General features: G+C 42.0%; 1 protein-coding gene across 3 annotated transcripts in view; it reads left to right on the forward strand.

Annotated features, from left to right (window-relative positions):
• Window positions 1-25489, forward strand: part of LOC111949708 (uncharacterized) — a 387379-nt gene that overhangs the window by 7479 nt on the left and 354411 nt on the right. For all 3 annotated transcript variants that reach the window (XM_070433985.1, XM_070433984.1, XM_070433983.1), the window contains 4 exons: window positions 17735-17767; window positions 23598-23655; window positions 23897-24039; window positions 24183-24317. In XM_070433985.1, the coding sequence (XP_070290086.1) occupies window positions 17735-17767; window positions 23598-23655; window positions 23897-24039; window positions 24183-24317 (369 nt within the window). The remainder of the gene's footprint in view (window positions 1-17734; window positions 17768-23597; window positions 23656-23896; window positions 24040-24182; window positions 24318-25489) is intronic.

Below are 25489 nucleotides of genomic sequence, written 5' to 3' on the forward strand. Positions count from 1 at the left end.
GAAATAAATCATACTCTACTATTATTCTGACATTTCACATTCTTAAAATAAAGTGGTGATCCTAACTGACCTAAAACAGGGAATTTTTACTTGGATTAAATGTCAGGAATTGTGAAAAACTGAGTTTTAAATGTATTTGGCTAAGGTTTATGTAAACTTCTGACCTCAACTGTACATTAGTAACATTCTTCAAATCCCAAACAAGAATCAACCAGCCTCCTCCTAGAGTCAGACACCGAGGCCAAGCACAAGTCACACAGCATAACAAAAACAACTACCCACTGTCTGACCCCTTTCCCGGAGACCCAAAAGCAGACATAACTGTCTGAATGCCTCTGACTGGAAAAAAGGGGATATAAGTACAGAACAGTAGGAGACTCTACGACCTTTGGCTGCAGTGGAAGACGCCATTTTGAAATATGTCGGTGGTAGTCTGTGACCGCCCACAGAATTTTCCCACATCCTGAGGCATTGGAAATGTTATTTTGAATCACAATTAAATCATCTGTCTCGCACACATAATCAAACAAATATGCACACCCAGTCTCAGACAGTGTGTTGGAAAATACTTTCCACAGTTAGTTATAGTACAAGCGCTCACACACATTTCAAGACGTTGCATCAACAGACAAGCAGGATGGATACAGTCTGCTGAAGATGAAGTGATCTAATCATTAGCCCTTTGGCACTCTGAACTGTGCTTACAGACAGTGATAACTTCACGTCTTTGGGATCAACTGCCTACAGTTTCCACACTACAAAGCAACTCACTTGTGTCCGTTGCAGCAGATTTCATCCTGAGGGCCGTATGTCTCCTCTCCATAGTGGCAGGTAGCCTAGTGGTTAGAGCATTGGACTAGTAACTGAAAGGTTGCTAGATCGAATCCCCGAGCTGACAAGGTAAAAATCTGTCGTTCTGCCCCCGAACAAGGCAGTTAACCGACTGTTCCTAGGCCGTCATTGAAAATAAGAATTTGTTCTTAACTGACTTGCCTAGTTAAATAAAGGTTAAAAAAAATAAAAAATTGCCGTGTTTGACTGGATTGTTGATATGAATGAGTGATCCACACACCATGTCATGGGATGGCAGATACAACTGTGCAAGGTCTGGTTACACCACAGCACCCCTTGGTCCTCTACACCATACGGCAGGGTTCCCGAACTGGTGGCCCGCGGGCCGAATTTGGCCTCTGGGTGGTTTTATTTGGCCCCCATGTTTTTTTTGTTTTCATTGTTGGACATTGAGGAACACCAGGATATCAGCCCCTAGTCATTTTTATTTTGGATATCTGTTCCCAAGTATTTCCACGCATAATAGAGACGTGATTATACACAAAAGCAAGGTTTGACATTTTTATGTTTTAATCAAATATATCTGTTTGGGCTTCCTGCAGCCAATTTGCAGTCTACAAATGATTTGCAATTATGTTCTGGCCCCCCGACCATACGCTCAAGAACAAAATCAGCCCGCGGTTGAATCTAGCTGATGATCCCTGCCATACGGAGTTGTAGCGTGGCACTGGGAGAGAGACACACGCCAGTCAGCAGGGTGTCAACACACACACAGCATGAATAATAGACATACAGACAACTTTTATGCACTCACAAACCTTAACATGCACATACACAAAATGTATACACAATTACACAAGAAAGTTCACATGCTATAAAAGAGAGTAACTTTCTTACCAGGGGACCTGTGTACACATCCTCTACCAACAGAGTGTGAAGCGATAGAAAAGACACCGAAAAAGAGCTCTAGTTGTTCGTCGTCTGACACACACTCACACGAAAGAGAAGCTACTCCACTGTTAACTGGTTGCAGGGTGGGGCTTACAGTACTAACTGTGCAGCTGAAAATGGCAATACAGTAACAACTATTGATCATTTGTGTAAGGGCTGTTTTCACTTTTTCTTTTAAGCCGCAGTTCCACGGTGCGCACTTGCCACACTCAGGAATAGCCTAGCTCGTAAAAACTAAATTTGTTTGAGTCCAAAGTCTGTGTTCACGTGTTTACATGTTCATGAAATAAAAGGGTCATTGACGGCAAGTCAACATTGCTTATTATTTGTCTGAAAAAGTAAAAATATACTGTTACTTTAAAGGCAAATAATATGACTGGTAAATACCTAGAATATTTCTGAGTGGTAAAGGGAGTAGAGGGAGAAGTAAATAGGCCTACAGTCTCAGTCACGCATACCACCATGTACTCTCAGGGGTTTAGATGTGTATCATACAACTCTGGAACTGTGTACATGACATCAGGCCGACCTTAGCGCGAGGTAGAGGTCAATGGCCATGTATGCATCCACAGGAACAGCAAGATTGTTCCCTGCCATGATGTAGGAGTACTGGGTATGCACATTCTCATCACAAGCTATGTCACGACGATGGACACACTGGTCCTAGCTGCTGGTTATGTCCTCTTGTGACACACCACACAAGTGATCGTGTGTATCATACAGCTATGGAACTGTGGACATGACATCAGGCCGACCATGGGGGACATTCTCGTTCTTTCAGGGGCGGATCATGTGACTTTTCCAGATCTCCTTTGTAGCTTCCAATTAATCCTGTAGAGGTGGAAATAATTATGAGGTATCATGAACATATCATGCCCAACAAGTGCCAAAATAAAGAAAAAATATAGGTCTATTTCACCATAATGTGGGACCACCAAGTAGCCTATCCTACATGTTTTTCAAWGCCCTTGTCCAAGTTCAGAAGTTTGTGTATTAGGCTTAGTGGCCTGCCATGGGAGAAGCCCCATGAATGCCAAGATGTGCCCGGTAAAACAGCAGACACATATGGATTCAGGACCATGAACAGTGGCAAAAATCAGCGGCAAATTAGCATAGGCGCGCTAGCGCCGCGGTTCCACAGACATGTGACTAACAGAAATGGATTGAGGAGTATATCTGCCCGTAAAAAAAACCCAACTCATTCTGATTGATTGGGACTAGCTCCCCAGTGGGTGGGCCTATGCCCTCCCAGGCCCTCCCATGGCTGCACCCTTGCCCAGTCTTGTGAAATCCATAGATTAGGGCCTAATGAATTCATTTCAATTGACTTATTTCTATTTCCTTATATGAACTGTAACTCAGTAAAATATTTAATTGTTGCATTTTTATTTTTGTTCAGTATACTTTTGTTTTGACACTGATGCACAGTGGCTTCACAACGCTGATCAGAAGCATATGTGTGTGTGTGTGTGTCCAGTTCTGCTAGGGACAGTGGAGTGTCTATGTTAACTGACGATAAGCTTAAAACTAGCATCTTTATGATCTCTCATGAGCCATATCTCAGGATAAGTCAWATTTTGTCTGTCTCGGTAGTGGTTTTCTGTAATATTATCACAAAAGACTGACTACATGTTTTGTTGCAATCTGTAATTGGTGCATCCCTTTTTTGGATGTTTAACTGAATTATAAATAAACTCAGCAAAAAAAAAACGTACTCTCACTGTCAACTGTGTTTATTTTCAGCAAACTTAACATATGTAAATATTTGTATGAACATAACAAGATTCAACAACTGAGACATAAACTGAACAAGTTCCACAGACATGTGACTAACAGAAATGGATTAATGTGTCCCTGAGGAGTATATCTGCCCGTAAAAAAATAACTCATTCTGATTTATTGGGACTAGCTCCCCAGTGGGTGGGCCTATGCCCTCCCAGGCCCTCCCAGACGTGCTCAATGGGATTGAGATCCGGGCTTTTCGCTGGCCATGGCAGAACACTGACAATCCTGTCTTGCAGGAAATCACSCACAGAACGAGCAGTATGGCTGGGGGCATTGTCATGCTGGAGGGTCATGTCAGGATGAGCCTGCAGGAAGGGTCCCACATGAGGGAGGAGGATGTCTTCCCATAGGTGACGTTGTTGCCGGTGATGTCTGGTGAGGACCTGCCTTACAACAGGCCTACAAGCCCTCAGTCCAGCCTCTCTCAGCCTATTGCGGACAGTCTGAGCACTGATGGAGGGATTGTGCGTTCCTGGTGTAACTCGGGCAGTTGTTGTTGCCATCCTGTACCTGTCCCGCAGGTGTGATGTAGCGATACTGTGCATGTGTTGTTACACGTGGTCTGCCACTGCGAGGACAATCAGCTGTCCGTCCTGTCTCCCTGTAGCGCTGTCTTAGGCGTCTCACAGTACGGACATTGCAATTTATTGCCCTGGCCACATCTGCAGTCCTCATGCCCACTTGCAGAATTCCTAAGACACGTTCATGCAGATGAGCAGGGACCCTGGGCATCTTTCTTTGTGTTTTTCAGAGTCAGTAGAAAGGCCTCTTTAGTGTCCTAAGTTTTCACAACTGTGACCTTAATTGCCTACCGTCTGTAACCTGTTAGTGTCTTAACGACCGTTCCACAGGTGCATGTTCATTAATTGTTCATGGTTCATTGAACAAGCATGAGAAACAGTGTTTAAACACTTCACAGATCTTCATTGTAAAGTTATTTGGATTTTTACAAATTATCTTTGAAAGACAGGGTCCTGAAAAAGGGACGTTTCTTTTTTTGTTGAGTTTATAACAAATTTGTGTCTGTCTGTCTTAGTCAGGGCAGTTCATCTCATGTGTCCTGGTGGGCCTACGATGGGAGTGGAGGAGACCTGATGACCATGACTGTCAAAGCCAGTACAACCGTCTTCTGACTGTTGTTGACGTTAGAGGTAGGCCTTATATCAAAATTGGAAACTAAGACATCTGGCTCATTGACCATCATGCAAACTGAACCAGAGCATCAAGTGGAGCAGCTCCATGCTCAGAGACAGTTTCTCCCACTAAGCCATAAGACTGTTAATGAAAACTGAACTGACTCTTTGCTGCTATGGCAACTACTGTACTGTACTGCAATGCAATCGAAGAAACGGAATGTACTCATTTCAGGACGAGCTCATGACATCTAGCTGCAGTTTTGCAGCTGTCCACTGGAACCTGTCACCCTGATCCGCCACAGACTCTGGCCTGCCACCTCCCATCTGCCGCAATTTCAGTGGACCTCCTTCGCCAGCTTGCAGCCCTGCAGCTGGAATGTGGGGCGTCTTTGAGGGATGACCTTGGCTTTCCATGAATCCAAAGCATGCTGGAAGGTAGTTGTATGGTTTGATTTCCAATTTAAAATACATGTGTTCTTTACTATGAGGATACTTTTTTCCCTTCCATCTCCAGACAGTTGAGCGCTACATGGAGCTCCCAAATGAGTCATTTGAGGAGTTCAAACACTGGCAGTTAGAACGAGAGACGGAGGAAGTTGGCACCACTGACCTCCTCGGATGAAACAAAGTGTCCTCTCTGTCCACAGGCATGTCAATGATAACAATTAAGGAACAACTAGAAAGTCTCAGTAAGCTAGGATTCTTATTTGCATTCAGTGTTGTTCATCATTTATAAAGGGAAATATATCCAACCTCAGTTGTCTTATATATATATACACTGCTCAAAAAAATAAATGGAATACTAAAATAACACATCCTAGATCTGAATGAATGAAATAATATATTTTTCTTTACATAGTTGAATGTGCTGACAACAAAATACACAAAAATTATCAATGGAAATCAAATTTATCAACCCATGGAGGTCTGGATTTGGAGTCACACTCAAAATTAAAGTGGAAAACCACACTACAGGCTGATCCAACTTTGATGTAATGTCCTTAAAACAAGTCAAAATGAGGCTCAGTAGTGTGTGTGGCCTCCACGTGCCTGTATGACCTCCCTACAACGCCTGGGCATGCTCCTGATGAGGTGGCGGATGGTCTCCTGGGGAATTCCCCCAGACCTGGACTAAAGCATCCGCCAACTCCTGGACAGTCTGTGGTGCAACGTGGCGTTGGTGGATGGGCGAGACATGATGTCCCAGATGTGCTCAATTGGATTCAGGTCTGGGGAACGGGCGGGCCAGTCCATAGCATCAATGCCTTCCTCTTGCAGGAACTGCTGACACTCCAGCCACATGAGGTCTAGCATTGTCTTGCATTAGAAGGAGACACGGCACCCAGGCATCCAGTCCACCGACCAGCATATGGTCTCAAAGGGGTCTGAGGATCTCATCTCGGTACTATGGCAGTCAGGCTACCTCTGGCGAGCATATGGAGGGCTGTGCGGCCCCCAAAGAAATGCACCACACCATGACTGCCACCGCCAAACCGGTCATGCTGGAGGATGTTGCAGGCAGCAGAATTTCTCCACGGCGTCTCCAGACTCTGTCACATGTGCTCAGAGTGAACCTGCTTTCATCTGTGAAGAGCACAGGGCGCCAGTGGCGAATTTGCCAATCTTGGTGTTCTTCTGGCAAATGCCAAACGTCCTGCACGGTGTTGGGCTGTAAGCACAACCCCCACCTGTGGACGTCGGGCCCTCATTACCACCCTCATGGAGTCTGTTTCTGACCGTTTGAGCAGACACATGCACATTTGTGGCCTGCTGAAGGTCATTTTGCGGGCTCTGGCAGTGCTCCTCCTGCTCCTCCTTGCACAAAGGCGGAGGTAGCGGTCCTGCTGCTGGGTTGTTGCCCTCCTACGGCCTCCTCCACGTCTTCTTATGTACTGGCCTGTCTCCTGGTAGCGCCTCCATGCTCTGGACACTACCCTGATAGACACAGCAAACCTTCTTGCCACAGCTCGCATTTAAGTACCATCCTGGATGAGCTGCACTACCTGAGCCACTTGTGTGGGTTGTAGACTCCGTCTCATGCTACCACTAGAGTGAAAGCACCGCCAGCATTCAAAAGTGACAAAAACATCAGCCAGGAAGCATAGGAACTGAGAAGTGGTCTGTGGTCACCACTGCAGAACCCCCTTTATTGGGGGTGTCTTGCTAATTGCCTATAATTTCCACCTGTTGTCTATTCCATTTGCACAACAGCATGTGAATGTATTGTCAATCAGTGTTGCTTCCTAAGTGGACAGTTTGATTTCACAGAAGTGTGATTGACTTGGAGTTACATTGTGTTGTTTAAGTGTTCCCTTTATTTTTTTGAGCAGTGTATATTATATCATTGCCTTGCAATACCATTGCAAGCCTCTCAAAAACCCAACCCCTCGGCCAAGTTGTGGTAGACGGAAACGGGTAAACTACAGGATTGCCAGACAGAGCAAAGTTTTGTGGGTGGCTGTGCCACCCAGGCTGCTACGGTTGCCATGAAGGCCTGTCTGGATCTACAACACGCTGGATAACGGTGCTCTGGTAAAGCAAGGTGGACCACTCATCTTCTTAGTGGACACTAACGATTACAGATACATTCATGAAGAAACTACAGCGCAAATGACCTATGCTTCCCAAAAAGCAATAATTAATTAATAATKAATAATTAATTAATTTGTATAATTAATTATTTGCATCATTGTTTTAAAAGGAAAACGGTCATCAAGTTATTGCAGCTGATGCACTATTTGGGCTTCCCAGAAAAAGATAGTCTGGGACCAGCATTGAGGGTCCTAAACATGCTGGGCGATTCATTTGTGACCAAGACAAAGTCGACTGCTTTGTAGGAGGAGCATCAGACACACCAACTGAAGTATACTGGATTTTGAAGAATGGGATCTCACACAACCAGTTAATTTCACTAGCCCTCTTCTGTGTGTTTGTGTGTATAACCAACAGCTGGGCTGAACAAGTTCCACAGACATGTGGAACAGGGTTGGATTGAAATCAGGAGAAGCTATTTATCCTTGGTGATGGGACTCTAGCATTGGACTATTCTGTCCATGAAAATATTTATTCAGTTGAACAGATTAGACTAAACAGGAACTGCTTAGTGACAGTGACTTTTTTCACTCAATGTTGAATAACGTTTTTTTTTATTAAAAAAACAATTCATTGTGGCTAAGTAATAATGGTGTTCATTGCAACTGCAAAGACGTCTGTGTATGACTGTGAGGAAAAAAAATAGAGACTCAATTACAAGGTGATACATTTGTAAGGTATTAAAGTATGTTCATCATCAAAGACAAAATACAGGTTGACTTGTTGGCTACATACACAGTACAMTTTGAAAAAATAACATAAAAACAGATGTTTTTAATAGTGTCTGTACTGAAACACCTCATCCATTACGTAGTGTGGTATATTTGTTTACACACATTTACCCAATTTCTAATTCTGAACGGACTCTTTCTACACCAGCAAAGATTCTGGTCATTGACTACAATTACTCTTATCATGCAGTACACATTTGATGTGCAAAATCAGGTGCAAGTGCACTGTTGTTTATCTGGAACTGAGTATTGAACTAAGCCAAGCATCATTGATAACATACAAATACACTGGAGTTTACAAAACATTAGCAACACCTTCCTAATATTGAGGCTAGTTAAGGATCATATCACATCCACCTTAACTGACACCCTATTATCCTCAAAGTGGGCAAAGAAGGTGTTTAGTTTGTCTGGAAGCAAGACTGTCGGTGACGTGGCTGGTTTTCCCTTTGTAATCCGTGATTTTCTGAAGTCCCTGCCACATACGCCTTCTGTCCGAGCCGTTGAATTGCAACTCCACTTTGTCCCTATACTGACATTTTGCTTATTTGATTGCCTTGCGCAGGGAATAACTACACTGTTTGTATTTGGCCATATTCACCTTTCCATGGTTAAATGTGGTGGTTCGCGTGTTCAGCACGAATTCTGCTATCTATCCATGTTTTTGTTTGGGTAGGTTTCAATAGTCACAGTGGGAACAGCATCCCCAAAACACTTCCTGATGAACTCCGTCACCGCGTCAGTGTATATGTCAGTGTTATCCTGAGGCAACCCACAACATATCCCAGTCTGCGTGACTATTTAAGACGTGTGCCTGCTCAGGAATAAATTACTTATTATTTAACTAGGCAAGTCAGTTAAGAACAAATTCTTATTTTCAATGACGGCCTAGGAACAGTGGGTTAACGGCCTTGTTCAGGCAGAACCAGGGGCGAAAATCTGATATCAACCTTGGAGGGGACAATTACATGAAATTTTCTCAAGAGCAATTCCTGAGGGGGCACCAAAAGTAGTGCTGTAACACATAGCCTACATTGTAATATGTTAAATGTATATTGAGGAACCATAATTACTACAACTGGATAATTGATAGGTACAGTAGTTAACTGAAGGGTTTTCCCAACTTGTTCAAATGTTTAAATCATTATAATACTACTACTAATAATAGTTATAGCAGTGCTCCTTACCAGTCCAGTATGTATGCAGGTATTCGTACTTACAAACAGCAATATCAAGAAAGGCCAGTAGGTGACAATGGTACTGTACACTGTATGGGTGCAGTTTTCATAAATATAATGAACATGGTGCGATCWCATCTAAAAGAATCTCCATTGAGAACCATCACAAAGTTGGTCTCCGTATTGAATTGACCTTTTAATTTGACTTTTTCTGGTACATTTATATAGTCATTAAATATGTGCCACTGGCCTGAGTCTACTACWATATCTTTACAAGAACAAAAAGCTCAAAATAAGTACAGTTCTAAAAGCAAAATAACTACTTCAATGAAAAACCCAAATAATCAAACAAAATATCCTTCAGTCAGTGTCTCAACTCTTCAAACAGCAGCTATGGACAAGTATGTCGCACAAAGTATGCAATTTTAAATAAAATAACAGGAAATAAATAATTTGTAAGTACTGTCATGTACTAAAAACTGAAAACTACTAAACAAAAGAACAAATATCAATTACACCAGAGGTTCTCAAAACAGGGGTCCATGGACTAATTGGGTTTCCAGTAAGTTTACATATAATATAGAGCGGAGGTCCCTGAGGACCACTCAAAACCTTGCCTCAAAATATGCAGGGGTTCCAGTACCCRAAAAAGGTTGAGAACCACTGCTATACACACTACTGAACAAAAGAACCGAACATATGTTTGCGGGTTTCAATGGATCCAACAAATTGCTGGCAGATATTTTCCATCTTGAGACTGTCCAGCCTGTCTTTATGTACATTACAGACAACTACGCCGTTCAGTCTCTCTTGGCCCATGCTAGCCCGTAGCCAAGTCTCTAACCTGCGGAGTGCACTGAAACTCCTCTCAGCCTCACATGAAGACACTGGCACCACAAACAAAATTCTGATCAGCACCTCAACTTGGTCAACCAACCCCTGCACCTCCACTGGAAGCCTCCTGAGGACCTCTGCTGCCTCTCCACTGCTGCTACAGGGGTATTTGTTGTGAAAGAGAGGGATCTGCACTGAAAGAGAATCTATGTTCACCTCTGGGTACTGATCTAGAGACTCATCCAACTCCCCCGTGAGAAGCGATCTTTCCAACTTTTGCAGGACGTTTAGACTGTCCTGGTCAAAACGGTCGCCAAACTGAACCTAAGAATTCTGCCCTATAGTGATCCACTGCTTTGCCAGCAAATCGTCTTGAGTGCGTCTCAATGGATTCAATGGAGTCAATCAATGTTGTTGCTTTCTCATACAGTGCAAGGTAGCTTTTGTCATTTCTTCGTGCCCCTAAGAGATGACCGCACACACTCGACTGCAGCCTGCATACCAGAGACAGTCTGAGTTTTCTTCTGTAGTGAAATGTTTAGACAGTCAAGCTCTCCAAGAACAGCAGAGGCAAGTGTGAGGCCCAGCACAGTCTTGCCTTTGCTGAAGTGCTCGAATAAGCCACTGGCAGTTGAAGCTGTCTTAGTACCCGCTCATACTGCCCTAGCACAGCTCTAATAGCAGTATTCCGCACAGTCCACCTTGTTGGACATAGGGGTTTCAGGGTGGTCAGATTTGTATCTTTRGACGTGGAAATTGATTCAAACATGCTCTTAAACTTTCCTGACTGGCCATAGAGGACACCTAACTGATGGACCCAGGAAAGGGAATCCCGGATCAGTGGGGAGGCTGAGCAGCCAGCCTGTGTAATCAGATTTACTGTGTGCTCCACAATGTACATAGAGGGCTAATGGCTGCTGCCTCCTCACAATTGCCTGTGCACCTGTGTATTTTCCTGCCATGTTTGAGGCACCATCGTAACTCTGCCCACGTAAGMCAGACATGGGCAAATTGAGCCTCAACAACACTTCAGTTGCCACTTTCGCAATGCCCTCGCCTGTTGTCTCTGACACCCTGTATAGCCCAATAAACTCCTCGTGAGGGACAATGCCATGGTCAACATAACGCAACAACAACTCCTGTTCAGCACCAGAGACATCTTGAGTACCATCAACAATTAATGAAAATTGTACCAATCGGAAGAACCTAATCTCAGCTGCAATGCCTCGAATGACTGTATTGGCCATGATGTTCAGAATTTCATTCTGTGCTTTGGGCCTGTGTACAATGTGGTACGCTCTGTTAACCACTTCAGTAAAATGGGATCCTCTTCTGCCCTAAGTTTCAAAAGCTGTGGTTAAATTCCCACTGTCATCGTGTGGCCTCTAAAGGCTTGTCCCTGTCTAACTACATGCCCACTGAACTAACAATTTTCATCAAGCAATCTTGCTCCTCCTGCTGTTTACCCCACGCGCTGGATAACTGGACACTGATTGGATTTAGCTGGTGTGCTGTTACAGTTACAAAGTGGCGTGGGTTTGGCAGTTTTGATGTGCTGTGAATTTTTCAATGGCATTTCTCCAGTTCCTAAATCCTGCACCCATGAAGCAGCATCGCTCTTTGGCCAAAAGATGGCTGTTTGAAAACCGGGCTACAGTGAAACACAACACTCCTTTTATTGATGGATTATAATGTAGCCAGAGGAAATCGCAAAAACATCTCTCTTGAAACGTACACACTCTGTTGGCAAGAGTTTGGTTCTAAAATTGTGGGTGTGCTGATATGTTTTGTGCCATCACTGAGGTAACTGGACAATGCTGTGCCACTGTGCCCTATACTGGTGCTGCTGGCAACAAGGGGACACCTGTCCTGCCGTGGCTGTGACACTCGTCCTCTGAAGTCGCTCTCTTGGCTCTTTCCCTTTCACCACCCTCACTGACTCACAGTCTGTCTCCTAGAAAAGAAATAAGGTGTTTGCCGTACTCGTAACTACCGGTACCCAAACTACACAATTAATCACAACAGCAATAGCATTGCCTTAAACAAATCTTAGTTCAGTCACCAGTTAAGTTGAGTGGGGGATGGAGTGGGGGGACAAGTCAAAAAATGAGAACCTTTCATAAATTGCCAAACAAAGACTCAACAAACTTACCTGAGACTCCCTGTCTCTGCCAGTCTGTCCCTGCATATCTGTCCCCAGCTCTGCTGTCTGTGTGCCATCTGTTGCCTGCTCTGCCTAATGACATCATTGTGAAACATTTCCATACATTTCACTTCTTTCTTATGAACATTTTATCAACTAGTCTTGAGAATATTAGGCTACTAGAGTTCTTACTTTGCCATTTTTCTACCTGGCTGGCTGGCTTGCCGGTCTAGCAGCACACACACACATTACATAACATATGCTGCAACCTTTTGTACTTTTAATATAGTTTGTTTCATATTGGCTGGCTTCCAACCATAGCTGAATTTGTAAAGCTAGCGAGCACAAATTCAGTTTCTGTGGTGTTTGTTATAACTTTGCTACCTGGTTAAATAAAGGTAAAATAAAATTTAAAAAGTTCACTAGCGACAATTTCGCTTTTGCAACGAGACCATTAAATATATTTAAGACAATGGTATAAGAGAGTGTAGTTCTGTTCAGTTTGAGTTCAGTTATCACTAACCCTATCACAGGGACTTCGAAGCACTACAGCTGCATGCTGATCTTGGAATAAACTGACGATAGCAAAGAGGGGGCTATTAAGTGTCTATAAGTGCTTTCATTGCGTATTATTAATATTATTGAAATTACATAGTTATGTTTACATGTATAGATTGGGGGACAAATCATATTTTTCCCAGGAGGGGGGGGTCGTGTCCCCCCGTCCCCTCTGGATTTCCGCTATGGGCAGAACGACAGATTTCTTTACCTTGTCAGCTTGGGTCTGATCTTGCAATCCAACGCTCTAACCACTAGGCTATTCTGCAGCCCCACATATTATACCATATTATGAAAGGTACGGGGGTCCTCTTCAAATATAATATTCAACCATGTTTGTGCACATACTTTGAGATTTTAACATTTATATGAAATGATTAAGAACTAGGAATTACAAAAAAAGCATTCCACCAGGGGGCAATGAATTTCAGTTTGGTTCATAAAAAATCTAACTGGAATGGCTTCAAATATCAACTCCACATCTTTACCACATGCTAACAACGTGTAATAGTCAACCATGTTTGTGCACTGTATACTTTAATATACACATTTATGGGTGATTCTGCAACTACAGGCACYTATGTCATCAGGGTACATTTTTTTACGTTTTATTTAAAACTATTATTTTATTCTTTATATGTTAAGTTCACACTACAATCACCCCAGACTTTAACTCCTCTCGATCAAGGATTTTAGCTAACTTTCAGATGCATTTTATACCTTAATTTCACTGTTTTGCCCGTGACCCAGACTTTTGAGCTTCTATGTTTTTCTATGAGAAAACATTATATAATTAATGTTATCTACTAGAGAAAGAGTTAATGAAATCTATATTATTGTGAGTATGCTCTTAATATACACTACCGTTCAAAAGTTTTGGGTCACTTAGAAATGGCCTTGTTTTTGAAAGAAAAGCACATTTTTTGTCCATTAAAATAACATCAAATTGATCAGAAATACAGTGTAGGAATTTAATGTTGTAAATGACAATTGTAGCTGGAAATGGCCGATTTTTWWAAATGGAATATCTACATAGGCGTASAGAGGCCCAATATCAGCAACCATCACTCCTGTGTTCCAATGGCACGTTGTGGTAGCTAATCCAAATGTATAATTTTAAAAGGATAATTGATCATTAGAAAACCCTTTTGCAATTATGTTAGCACAGCTGAAAACTGTTGTTCTGATTAAAGAAGCAATAAAACTGAACTTCTTTAGACTAGTTGAGTATCAGGAGGATCAGTATTTGTGGGTTTGATTATAGGCTCAAAATGGCTAGAAACAAATAACTTTTTTTCTGAAACTCGKCAGTCTGTTCTTGTTCTGAGAAATGAAGGCTATTCCATGCGAGAAACTGAAGATCTCGTACAAYGCTGTGTACTACTCTCGTCACAGAACAGCGCAAACTGGCTCTAACCAGAATTGAAAGAGGAGTGGGAGGCCCCGGTGCACAACTGAGCAAGAGGACAAGTACATTAAAGTGTCTTGTTTGAGAAAGACGCCTCACACGTCCTGTTGACGTTGAGCCTCTCATCTCCTCATTGGTTTTTAGGAGCATATACCCACATGGGCGCCATACAAAGTCCAAAGAAGAAGAAGCCTGAAGGAGGAGAGATTAATAGAAACAAACTCTGTTAACCATTTATATCAACAGCAAGTTAGCTAGCTAAATTGCCATAAATGTTGAATGCTTTGCGACCGGTCCCCAAATTTAATATAATTGTTTCAGAGTTAATTTTAATATTTCAACCTGCGTGTCCTGATCGCGTCTGGTGTGTGGTGACAAATCAACAAGAGCGCATGTGGATTTTGTATTCATTTGGGGACAGGTCGAAAAGCATTTAACATTCATGGCAATTTAGCTAGCCAGCTTGCTGTTGCTATTTCATTTGTACAGGAATATAAACATTGGGTTGTTATTTTACCTGAAATGCACAAGGTCCTCTGCTCCGACAATTAATCCACAGATAAAACGGTCAACCGGGTTAGTTTCTAGTAATCTCTCCTCCTTCAGGCTTCTTCTTTGGAATTCAGCATAGACCACTGCGTCACTCGGGTGGCCCCTTTATCAGAAGTTTAAGAGGGAATATTCAGAGAAAAGTTTCCTATGAATTATTCATAATATGTCCTTTTTGGGTTGTCAGGCCAACAGTCCAGGATAGGAACACATGCCTCTGCAAAACCCACGCCAACCTACAGTTCATGGCGGACAAACTACAGCATCACAAAGTGATCCGCTGCAGAAACGTTGAGAACCTTAGAGTCTTTGTGCTGTGAGAACCTCACGAAAAAGTGCTTGTACAGAGTGTGCTCCCTTTCCCAAGAAAAAGAGCATAAAACATTGCGCTTTGATGCTGGTGAGCAGACATGGTTGAGTGGGAAAACAAAGTTGAAGAAAGCGATAAGAAAAACGAAAGCGAGAAACATGGAGAAGTTCACGGTACATTTGACAGTAAAAGGGAGTGTGTCACATTGCAGATTCTAGTGGACCTCTACAAAGGATTGAAAGAGAAGTTGGATAAACACCTGTACAACATTCAACACCAATACTCCAAACAGAGAATTAAAAGAGAATCTGGGGAAAAAGGAGGTAATCGTGCATTTTGACTTTGCAGGGAACTACCTGTGTAAATACACCAGTGAAATCTAGGCAGTTCACTTTGGTGATTCTCACAAGCAGGTGACCCTCCACACCTGTGTTGGATATACCACAAATAATACGGTTTCACTTTGCTCATTGACCTCTTCTATGCGGCATGACCCCTCTGGTATCTGGCTCATCTCTCAAAAACATCAGCCTACTTCCTTGAGCTCTCTCCAAAGGCTACTGCTGTACACTTTGTGAGTGATGGGCCTACAACCCAGTATAGGTCTAAAAATAATTTCTCTCTCCACCCTTACCTTTGAAATGGGCTTCCAGAAAGTCACATGGAATTTCCTAGTAGCCGGACACAGAAAAGGCCCAGCTGATGAGTAGGAGCAGCTGTGAAACAAAGAGCGGCTGGAACTGTGGCACAAGGCAAGCACCCCCCAACTGTATTTGAGGAACTGTCAAAAGATCAGTCAACTATCAAGCTCTTATATACAGTGGGGCAAAAAAGTATTTAGTCAGCCACCAATTGTGCAAGTTCTCCCACTTAAAAAGATGAGAGAGGCCTGTAATTTTCATCATAGGTACTCTTCAACTATGACAGACAAAATGAGAAAAAAAAATCCAGACAATCACATTGTAGGATTTTTTATGAATTTATTTGCAAATTATGGTGGAAACTATGTCTCAGAGGAGGAGAATACTCGGTTGCTTCTGTTACTTTCCACATCACTGCAGCGGTTTCAACTCACAGACTATGACTCTGGTTGAAAAAACAGGCAGACCAAGATGGATTGTTTGCAAAGTGGTGTAGTATAATCAGGTCGTTTACCCTGGAATCATCAAGACGTACGTACATGTGAGACTACATGTGAGGCGATGTGAGACTACATCATATGATACAGACCACAGCATGTGGTTGGACTTTTGCCTGAGGACAATCGAGTGACCAAAAGGCACATGGGGCTGGGTGCCTTGTTCTAGGAGGAACTTAGATCTCTTTCTAAGCCTTAGATACCCACTATACAGTACATATAAAGCAGGACATTAAATAGAACATGTGCATCTCTCAATGAACTCTTCCCTCAATATATAGGTGTGACACGAGGTCAGACCCAGCAGCAGAGAACCAGACAGGGAATCAGTGGTATAGGGTAAATACTTTACTAGGAAACGGTTAAATAGAAGGTACAAAGTAACACGGGGGGAAAAAATAAACACAAGGACTTGAAAACTTACTCAGGAGACAAGCGCAAATGAATCAAGCTTCTGCAAAGGGTAACAGAAACACACCTCTTGCAAGGGAATCATAATTAGTAATAGAACACACCTTTGTGTCATCGTCTCTAGGGCTGTCTCTGACGCCCTTGGTGACAGGTGGAACCATGACAATAGGTGCTAGAAGTTCTAGTTGTTGCATCTAAGTGCAGTCAATGACAAAACATTGTTCTCATGTTGAAAAGATGCTAGTTCCAGTGTTTTGAAATCTTTGTCTTATATTAATGAAATGTTTAACATTTCCACCACAACCCATAGGTAAATGAGTATATTATGTATAAATTACATTGATTGATTTGTTTTAGATAGGGAAATCATATGGTTGTTATCATAATCTCACAAGTTTGGGTGGAAGTAACATATTTATCATGATAAACATATGTTTTCAGCTGTCACCAATGCAAGTTTATACATTCAGGCGTCATTTTGAATTATTAATATTAGGAAAACCTTAATCACTTAAAATAATGTTTAAAAAGGTTCATGTACAAATGTATAAGAAATGTGTTAAATAAAATTATTTTCAACTAAAAATGGATGTTTAATGACGTGATGGAAATGACATTTGTATATGGCTGTCCGGGAAAAAATACAAGAATATATACATTCCTGAATAGTGCGATCACAGCCATTATCAGATATTGTTTCTAGACAAATCAAATACAAATATAATACTGGTAAAATTGTGCATCAATACCTTTTAACTTCTGAAAGTGCCCGAAGTTCTAGAATCACCTTTATGACATGAGTAACAATTAGGCGGAAATAAACAAAATAGTTAGTTGAAATGGTTAATGCAGTCATTTTCACCTTACATTTTCCCCAACTGCAACTGGTAAAGCAGGTCCCAGACAAAACAAATGACTCATACAACATATTATTGACTGAGGTTTGGGTCATACTATGGTATGTTGGGGAAGGATAGGCAACTGGATATTGTTGTTAGGGGTGGTGCTTGTAGGTGTGGCTGATATTGACTACTTATTTCAGTGCATGTTAATTTTTCATCTATGAATGAGACTGCTTTATGGAAAGAGTCACCATGACAATTCCACTACTGATGTTTGGTATGTGACCATCCCTATCAAACTCCGCACATTCGCTAGAATTTGTGTAGAACCTCTAGACTTCCTTTCTTTAACATTTGCTTTTTGAATTTGTTGCAGTTTTGCTGACTCTACCCTGCTACAATGCTCACGGTAAGTGGAAAGCACCATCATGTYTTGCGTCTGTTTGTATGAATGAAATGGAGCCGGCTGTTGAAAGGTGTAGGCTACTACTCTGCCTCAGATTGATGTGTATACAGTATACAGCAGAGAAAGTATTGCAATGTGGGCTCCTCTTCGGTTACGTTAAGCCAGAGTGGAACTTGTGAATTATTGTTCTTTGGGCCTGAGAATTTATGCATCATCAGGGATGAATTCATTTCTTCCCGGTACGGGACCTTTTTATGGGCCTAATCATAGAATGATTTATTGAATCCCTAGTATTTATGCGTCCACTCATGGGCGGCGTGTTTCAAGTTTGGGGAAGCTAATGTTCAACATAATATAAAGCATTCCAACCACCTTCACATTTGCAGACTTATGTAAGAGCCTACTACTCTCGATGTGATCAGTTTATATACAGTTGAAGTCTGAAGTTTACATACACTTAGGATGGAGTCATTAAAACTCGTTTTTCAACCACTCCACAAATTTCTTGTTAACAAACTAGAGTTTTGGCAAGTCGGTTAGGACATCTATTTTGTGAATGACAAAAGTAATTTTTCCAACAATTGTTTACAGACAGATTATTTCACTTATAATTCACTGTATCACAATTCCAGTGGGTCAGAAGTTTACATACACTAAGTTGACTGTGCCTTTAAACAACTTGGAAAATTCCAGAAAAGGCTGTCATGGCTTTAGAAGCTTCTGATAGGCTAATTGATATCATTTGAGTCAATTAGAGGTGTACCTGTGGATGTATTTCAAGGCCTACCTTCACAATCCCAGAACAACAGCAAAGGACCTTGTGAAGATGCTAGAGGAAACATGTACAAAGTATCTATATCCACAGTAAAACGAGTCCTATATCAACATAAGCTGCTCAGCAAGGAAGAAGCCACTGCTAAAAAAACAACATTAAACTATCGTTTGTTAACAAGAAATTTGTGGAGTGGTTGAAAAACTAGTTTTAATGACTCCAACCTAAGTGTATGTAAACTGACTTCAACTGTGTGTGTATGTATATATATTATTTATTTGCACAGGAAGAATGCCCTTTTATAAACACATCTCATTCAATTCTACTGCACTTTATATGATTGGAGACAGAATATATTTTGTTAATAGGTCAAAAATTAGAGTAGCCTAATCTGCTGACACTGACAAACCGATCAATAAAAAAAATATGCTCACAAATCTCTGTGGTCTAATCATGCTTTCTGGTCTAGAAGCCTATTTTGAATGATTTTATTTATATCTGTATAAAAAGGAGTAGGCTAATTTAGTTACATAATATTTCCTATTTCATTTAATATACTTTACGGGAAGCTTAGTTGAACCACATTGCATTTTGGACTGTAGTTTTCAAGTCCATTCGCAAATTTTTCATGCGTAAAACTATTTGCCTTCCAGCAGGGGGGTACTGGCAAATAGTTGTATGCATCTGGAGGACATAAGGTGTAAGGCGATAATCAAATGGCTACCCAGACTATTTGCATTGCCCCCTCCCCCCTCTTTTACACCACTGCTACTCTGTTATCATTTATGCATTGTCACTTTAATAACTCTACCTACATGTACATATTACTTCAACTAACCGGTCCCCCTGCACATTGACTCTGTACCAGTACCCCCCTGTATATAGTCTTGCGATTGTTATTTTATTGTTACTCTTTTAGCTAGTTGAAAAGCGAAGCACGTTTTCCAAGTACGAAAAATGGGGGCTAGATATCTGGCAAAACAAAACGTATATGCACCTGGTGGACATCTGGTAATATTTTGACCCCTGTGCATCGTGTACCTTACTTCCCTGACATGACTCCTGAAAAGGCAAACCGAATGCAGTGGATCATGTTGGTTTAGAATCCTGCCTGTATAGGGATATGTGCAATCTATACTGAACAAAAATATAAAACGCAACATGAAGTGTTGGCCCCATGTTTCATGAGCTGAAATAAAATAACCCAGAAATGTTCCATACGCACAAGGCTTATTTCTCTAAAATTGTCTACAAATTGGTTTACATCCCTGTTACTGAGCTTTTCTCCATTGCCAAGATAATCCATCCACCTGACAGGTGTGGCATATATATAAACTGATTAAACAGCATGATCATTACACAGGTGCACCTCATGCTGGGAACAATAAAAGGCCACTCTAAAAATGTGCAGTTTTGTCACACAACACAATGCCACAGATGTGGGAGTGTGCAATTGGCATGCTGATTGCAGGAATGTCCATCAAAGCTGTTGCCAGATAATTTTATGTTAATTTCACTACCATAAGCTACCTCCAATGTCATTTTTAAAGAATTTGGCAGTACGTCCAACCGGCCTCACAATCGCAGACCATGTGTAACCACGCCAGCCCAGGACCTCCACATCCCCCTTCACCTGCGGGATAATTTGAGAAGCCAGCCAGACAGCTGATGAAACTGGGTTTGCACAACTGAAGAATTTCTGTACAAGCTGTCAGAAACCGTCTCAGGGAAACTCATCTGCCTGCTCGTCGTCCTCACATTTTTTTGTTTACATTTATCCTTTAACTAGGCATGAACAAATTCTTATTTACAATGACGGCCTACCCCAACCAAATTCGGACGACATTATGTGCCGCCCTATGGGACTCCCAATCAAGGCCGGATGTGATACAGCTTGGAATCRAACCAGGGACTGTAGTGACGCCTCTTGCAYTGAGMTGCAGTGCCTTAGACTGCTGCGCCACTTGGGAACCTCACAGGGCAGATGGCAGACAGCGTGTATGGCATCGTGTGGGTGAACGGTTTGCTTATATCAACATTGTGGAACAGAGTGCCCATGGTGGTGGKGTTATGGTATGGGCAGGCATAAGCTACGAGCAACGAACACAGTTGCATTTTATCGATGGCAATTTGAATGCACAGAGATTCTGTGATGAGATCCTGAGGCCCATTGTCATGCCATTCCTCCACCACCATCACCTCATGTTTCAGCATGTTAATGCACAGCCCCATGTTGCAAGCATCTGTACACAATTCCTGGAAGCAAAAAATGTCCCAGTTCTTCCTAGGCCTGCATACTCACCAGACATGTCACCTATTGAGCACAGTTGGGATGCTCTGGATCGACATGTGCGACAGCGTGTTCAAGTTCCCGCCAATATCGAGCAACTTCGCACAGCCATTGAAGAGGAGTGGGAAAACATTTCACAGGCCACAAACAACAGCGTGATCAATTCTATGCGAAGGAGATGTGTTGCGCTGCATGAGGCAAATGGTAGTCACACCAGATACTGACGGGTTTTCTGATCCACGCCAATACCCTTTTTTAAAAGGTAATACCAACAGATGCATATGTGAAATCCATAGATTAGGGCCTAATTTATGTATTTGAATTGACTAAATTTCCTTATATGAACTGTAACCCAGTAAAATCTTTGAAACTGTTGCATGTTGCGTTTTATATTTTTGTTCAGTGTAGATAAGTCAGTGAAATGAGTTGTCATCATTACTCGGATCAGCATAGCCTTCTAGGGCACACTACTGGCTAGAGGTCAACCGATTAATCGGAATGGCCGATTTAATTAGGGCCGATTTCAAGTTTTCATAACAAATCGGTAATAATTTTTGGACACCGATCATGGCCGATAACATTGCACTCCACGAGAAGACTGCGTGGCAGGCTGACTATCTGTTATGCGAGTGCAGCAAGGAGTCAAGGTAAGGTGCTAGCTAGCCTTAAACCTAACTTATAAAAAACGATCAATGTTAACATAATCACTAGTTAACTACACATGGTTGATGATATTACTAATTTATCTAGCTTGTCCTGCGTTGCATATAATCGATGCGGTGCCAAACGGGTGATTTAACAAGCACATTCGCGAAAAAAGCACTGTCGTTGCACCAATGTGTACCTAACCATAAACATCAATGCCTTTCTTAAAATCAATACACAAGTATATACACTGCTCAAAAAAATAAAGGGAACCCTTAAACAACACAATGTAACTCCAAGTCAATCACACTTCTGTGAAATCAAACTGTCCACTTAGGAAGCAACACTGATTGACAATAAATTTCACATGCTGTTGTGCAAATGGAATATACAAAAGGTGGAAATTTTAGGCAATTAGCAAGACACCCCCAATAAAGGAATGGTTCTGCAGGTGGTGACCACAGACCACTTCTCAGTTCCTATGCTTCCTGGCTGATGTTCTTGGTCACTTTTGAATGCTGGCGGTGCTTTCACTCTAGTGGTAGCATGAGACGGAGTCTACAACCCACACAAGTGGCTCAGGTAGTGCAGTTCATCCAGGATGGCACATCAATGCGAGCTGTGGCAAAAGGTTTGCTGTGTCTGTCAGCGTAGTGTCCAGAGCATGGAGGCGCTCACAGGAGAGGGCTAGTACATCAGGAGACGTGGAGGAGGCCGTAGGAGGGCAACAACCCAGCAGCAGGACCACTACCTCCGCCTTTGTGCAAGGAGGTGCACTGCCAGAGCCCTGCAAAATGACCTCCAGCAGGCCACAATGTGCATGTGTCTGCTCAAATGGTCAGACTCCATGAGGGTGGTATGAGGGCCCGACGTCCACAGGTGGGGGTTGTGCTTACAGCCCAACACCGTGCAGGACGTTTGGCATTTGCCAGAGAACACCAAGATTGGCAAATTCACCACTGGCGCCCTGTGCTCTTCACAGATGAAAGCAGGTTCACACTGAGCACATGTGACAGACGTGACAGAGTCTGGAGACGCCGTGGAGAACGTTCTGCTGCCTGCAACATCCTCCAGCAATGACCCGGTTTGGCGGTGGGTCAGTCATGGTGTGGGGTGGCATTTCTTTGTGGGGCCGTACACAGCCCTCCATGTGCTCGCCAGAGGTAGCCTGACTGCCATTAGGTACCGAGATGAGATCCTCAGACCCSTTGTGAGACCATATGCTGACACATGCACAGGTGTGCGTTTCTTTTTCTTCTAGACTATGACTTCAAGCCTATCAACTCCCGAGATTAGGCTGGCAATACTAAAGAAACCTATTAGAACATCCAATAGTCAAAGGTATATGAAATACAAATGGTATAGAGAGAAATAGTCCTATAATAACTACAACCTAAAACTTCTTACCTGGGAATATTGAAGACTCATATTAAAAGGAACCACCAGCTTTCACATGTTCTGAGCAAGGAACTTAAACGTTAGCTTTTTTACATTGCACATTATTGCACTTTCTTCTCCAACACTTTGTTTTTGCACTATTTAAACCAAATTGAACATGTTTCATTATTTATTTGAGACTAAATTGATTTTGATGTATTATATTAAGTTAAAATAAGTGTTCATTCAGTGTTGTATATAAAAAATAAAGAAAACATTTAAAAATAATTGCCCGATTAATCGGTATCAGCTTTTTTTGGTCCTCCAATAATCGGTATTGGTACTGAAAAATCATAATCGGTCGACCTCTACTACTGGCTGTGTGGTTTATAGAGGGATGGGGATATTAAGCCTGATTTTAACATTTTTTAATTCAAATGACTTATATGGAGCTGCAGAGACCTTTTAGGAAGTGCTAACTGCAGCTATAGATACCGTTGTTTCCTGACAATACCTTATTCAACTTCAGTCACTGTATCGGCAGTTGTAAAACGCGATTTTAAACAATACAGCATTTTGCATTGCTTTACTTTTCACTGTAAAGCGATTTACAGTTCCAATATTTTCTTTGTGAGCGTTTTGCAAATATCACGCTTAGATTAATAGCATTCCTCATGACCTGAGATAGTTTCTCACAGAATACGTAGCCAGTGCTTTGTCTTGATGTGGGGATGTTCCATGTTTCACAGGGCAAGTCAATCCTTTTGGAATTCCAGTCTCTGCCCATGCTGGGAAGTTCTACGACACGTGAGTATAGCAAGTACCCTTATTATCTGTGCTCTGGGTAGAAGCTGCCCGTGGGCTCAAATCTTAAGCGGGGATATGAAAAACTGACCTGAAAGTGTTTAGGGGCAAATTCATCCTACTACCTTTAATTAACATGATGTGACCGTATGTGTGAGCATTGTGACTCCATTCTATGTCTTGTATATATGCTGCACATATAGAAAATGCCCTCTAGACATGAATATGAACCGCTGCCTTTCAGGTCTCCCAAAGACCACCTCTGCTGCAAGGGGAAATATGACGTTCTAGATTACACTTGCTGTGAAAAAGTACTACATGAAGGGGTGGGGCTGTCCTGCTGTGGAAACAGGGCCTTCAACATCTTCCGGGCTTCCTGTTGTGAAGGTGAGAGAGGAGACATTACTCTGTCTAGCAGTATTCCACTGCATCTAGTCACTCAAACCTGGTAACTGGGTTGAAAACATTCTCAGCATCTCCCAAGTTTGAATTAGTATTTTGTGTGTTTATCTGTGATTCAACCGATGCAGGTCAGCTGACTCTGAATGTGAGCCAGCTGGTGTCAGATTGCTGTGGGTGTCGGGCCTATGACCCACTCAACCAGCTCTGCTGTGACTCTCAGATCCTAACCAGGACCCAACCCCATTCCAAGTGTTGTGGGAAAGGTCAGTAATGTCAGGTCTTTTGAGGCCTTTGCTGTCGTCATTGGGAAGAATAACAACTACATCAAAAGGCATAGAAATAGTTGGTGTCATAGTGTGCATTTTAGACTTGGCTCGCCCCATTGAGGTCTGTCTAGTCCGAAAGTTTTTTAGGAGATATTTCCCAATTCTCTCATGCTGAGTCATTTTGACAACCTAATTTCCCACCTGCACCCAGAGCTCGCACTAGGTGCTTAAAGTACTTGAATTTGGCACTCTGAAATTGAAGTACTGGAAAAGCAAACATTTTCTCAAGTTAGTACTTGAAAGGTAATCTAATTAAAGTTAGAAAACAGAATGATCAAATAGGTTGATATGAGAAATGTTAGTCTTGCGAATTAATTTCCAGGCAGACAACCCAGTTTTATTTCCTCACGTGTTTCGTGGTCTGGCAGCGCACAATTGGCCCAACGTCGTCCGGGTTTGGCCGCCATTGTAAATAAGAATTTGTTCTTAACCGACTTGCCTAGTTAAATAAAGGTAAAAAAAAATGGAAAGGAAATACAGAGAGAGGAAGCATTGAAGCAAGCAGGGAGAGAGGTTAGTAGTACAGTGGTTCCCAAACTTGGGGTCCGGGACCCATGTGGGGTCTCCTAAAATTTAAATAGGGTCCCCTGAGAGAATCTTTAATCTTAAAACACATTAATTTGTTTCTTCAAATGGGTATAGAAAACATTTGAGTCAACTAAGGGTGTTTTACACTTTTGATAAATATAAAGACAATTTAAAGAGAGACCATTTTATATCATCATGCACACTGAACAAAAATATACATGTATCATGCAACTTTAAAGATTTCGCAGTTACAGTTCATATAAGGAAATCAGTGAACCTCACTGACTTAGCACTCCTGTGTGTAGTAAATAAGTAGTGAAACACRTATTATTGATTAGAACTTGTAAGGTAGTGATGAATAGTAAGTTAATGGTGATATACTGTCATCTGGTGGCAACTAGAAACAATTGCATGATAGGAACTATTAAATGGATGATCATTGAAAATACATAGTGCTTGAAAGTCCTTGAAATTGACTTGCTACTGTCTGTACGAACCCTGTGCACCTCACGGCTTCTATGCTCACTTACTCCTTCACAATGACAAGCTTGAGCACTTGAGTGTTTTAAACAGTAAATCTG

The sequence above is a fragment of the Salvelinus sp. IW2-2015 genome, linkage group LG22 (assembly GCF_002910315.2).
Source record: "Salvelinus sp. IW2-2015 linkage group LG22, ASM291031v2, whole genome shotgun sequence".
Lineage (NCBI taxonomy): Eukaryota > Metazoa > Chordata > Actinopteri > Salmoniformes > Salmonidae > Salvelinus > Salvelinus sp. IW2-2015.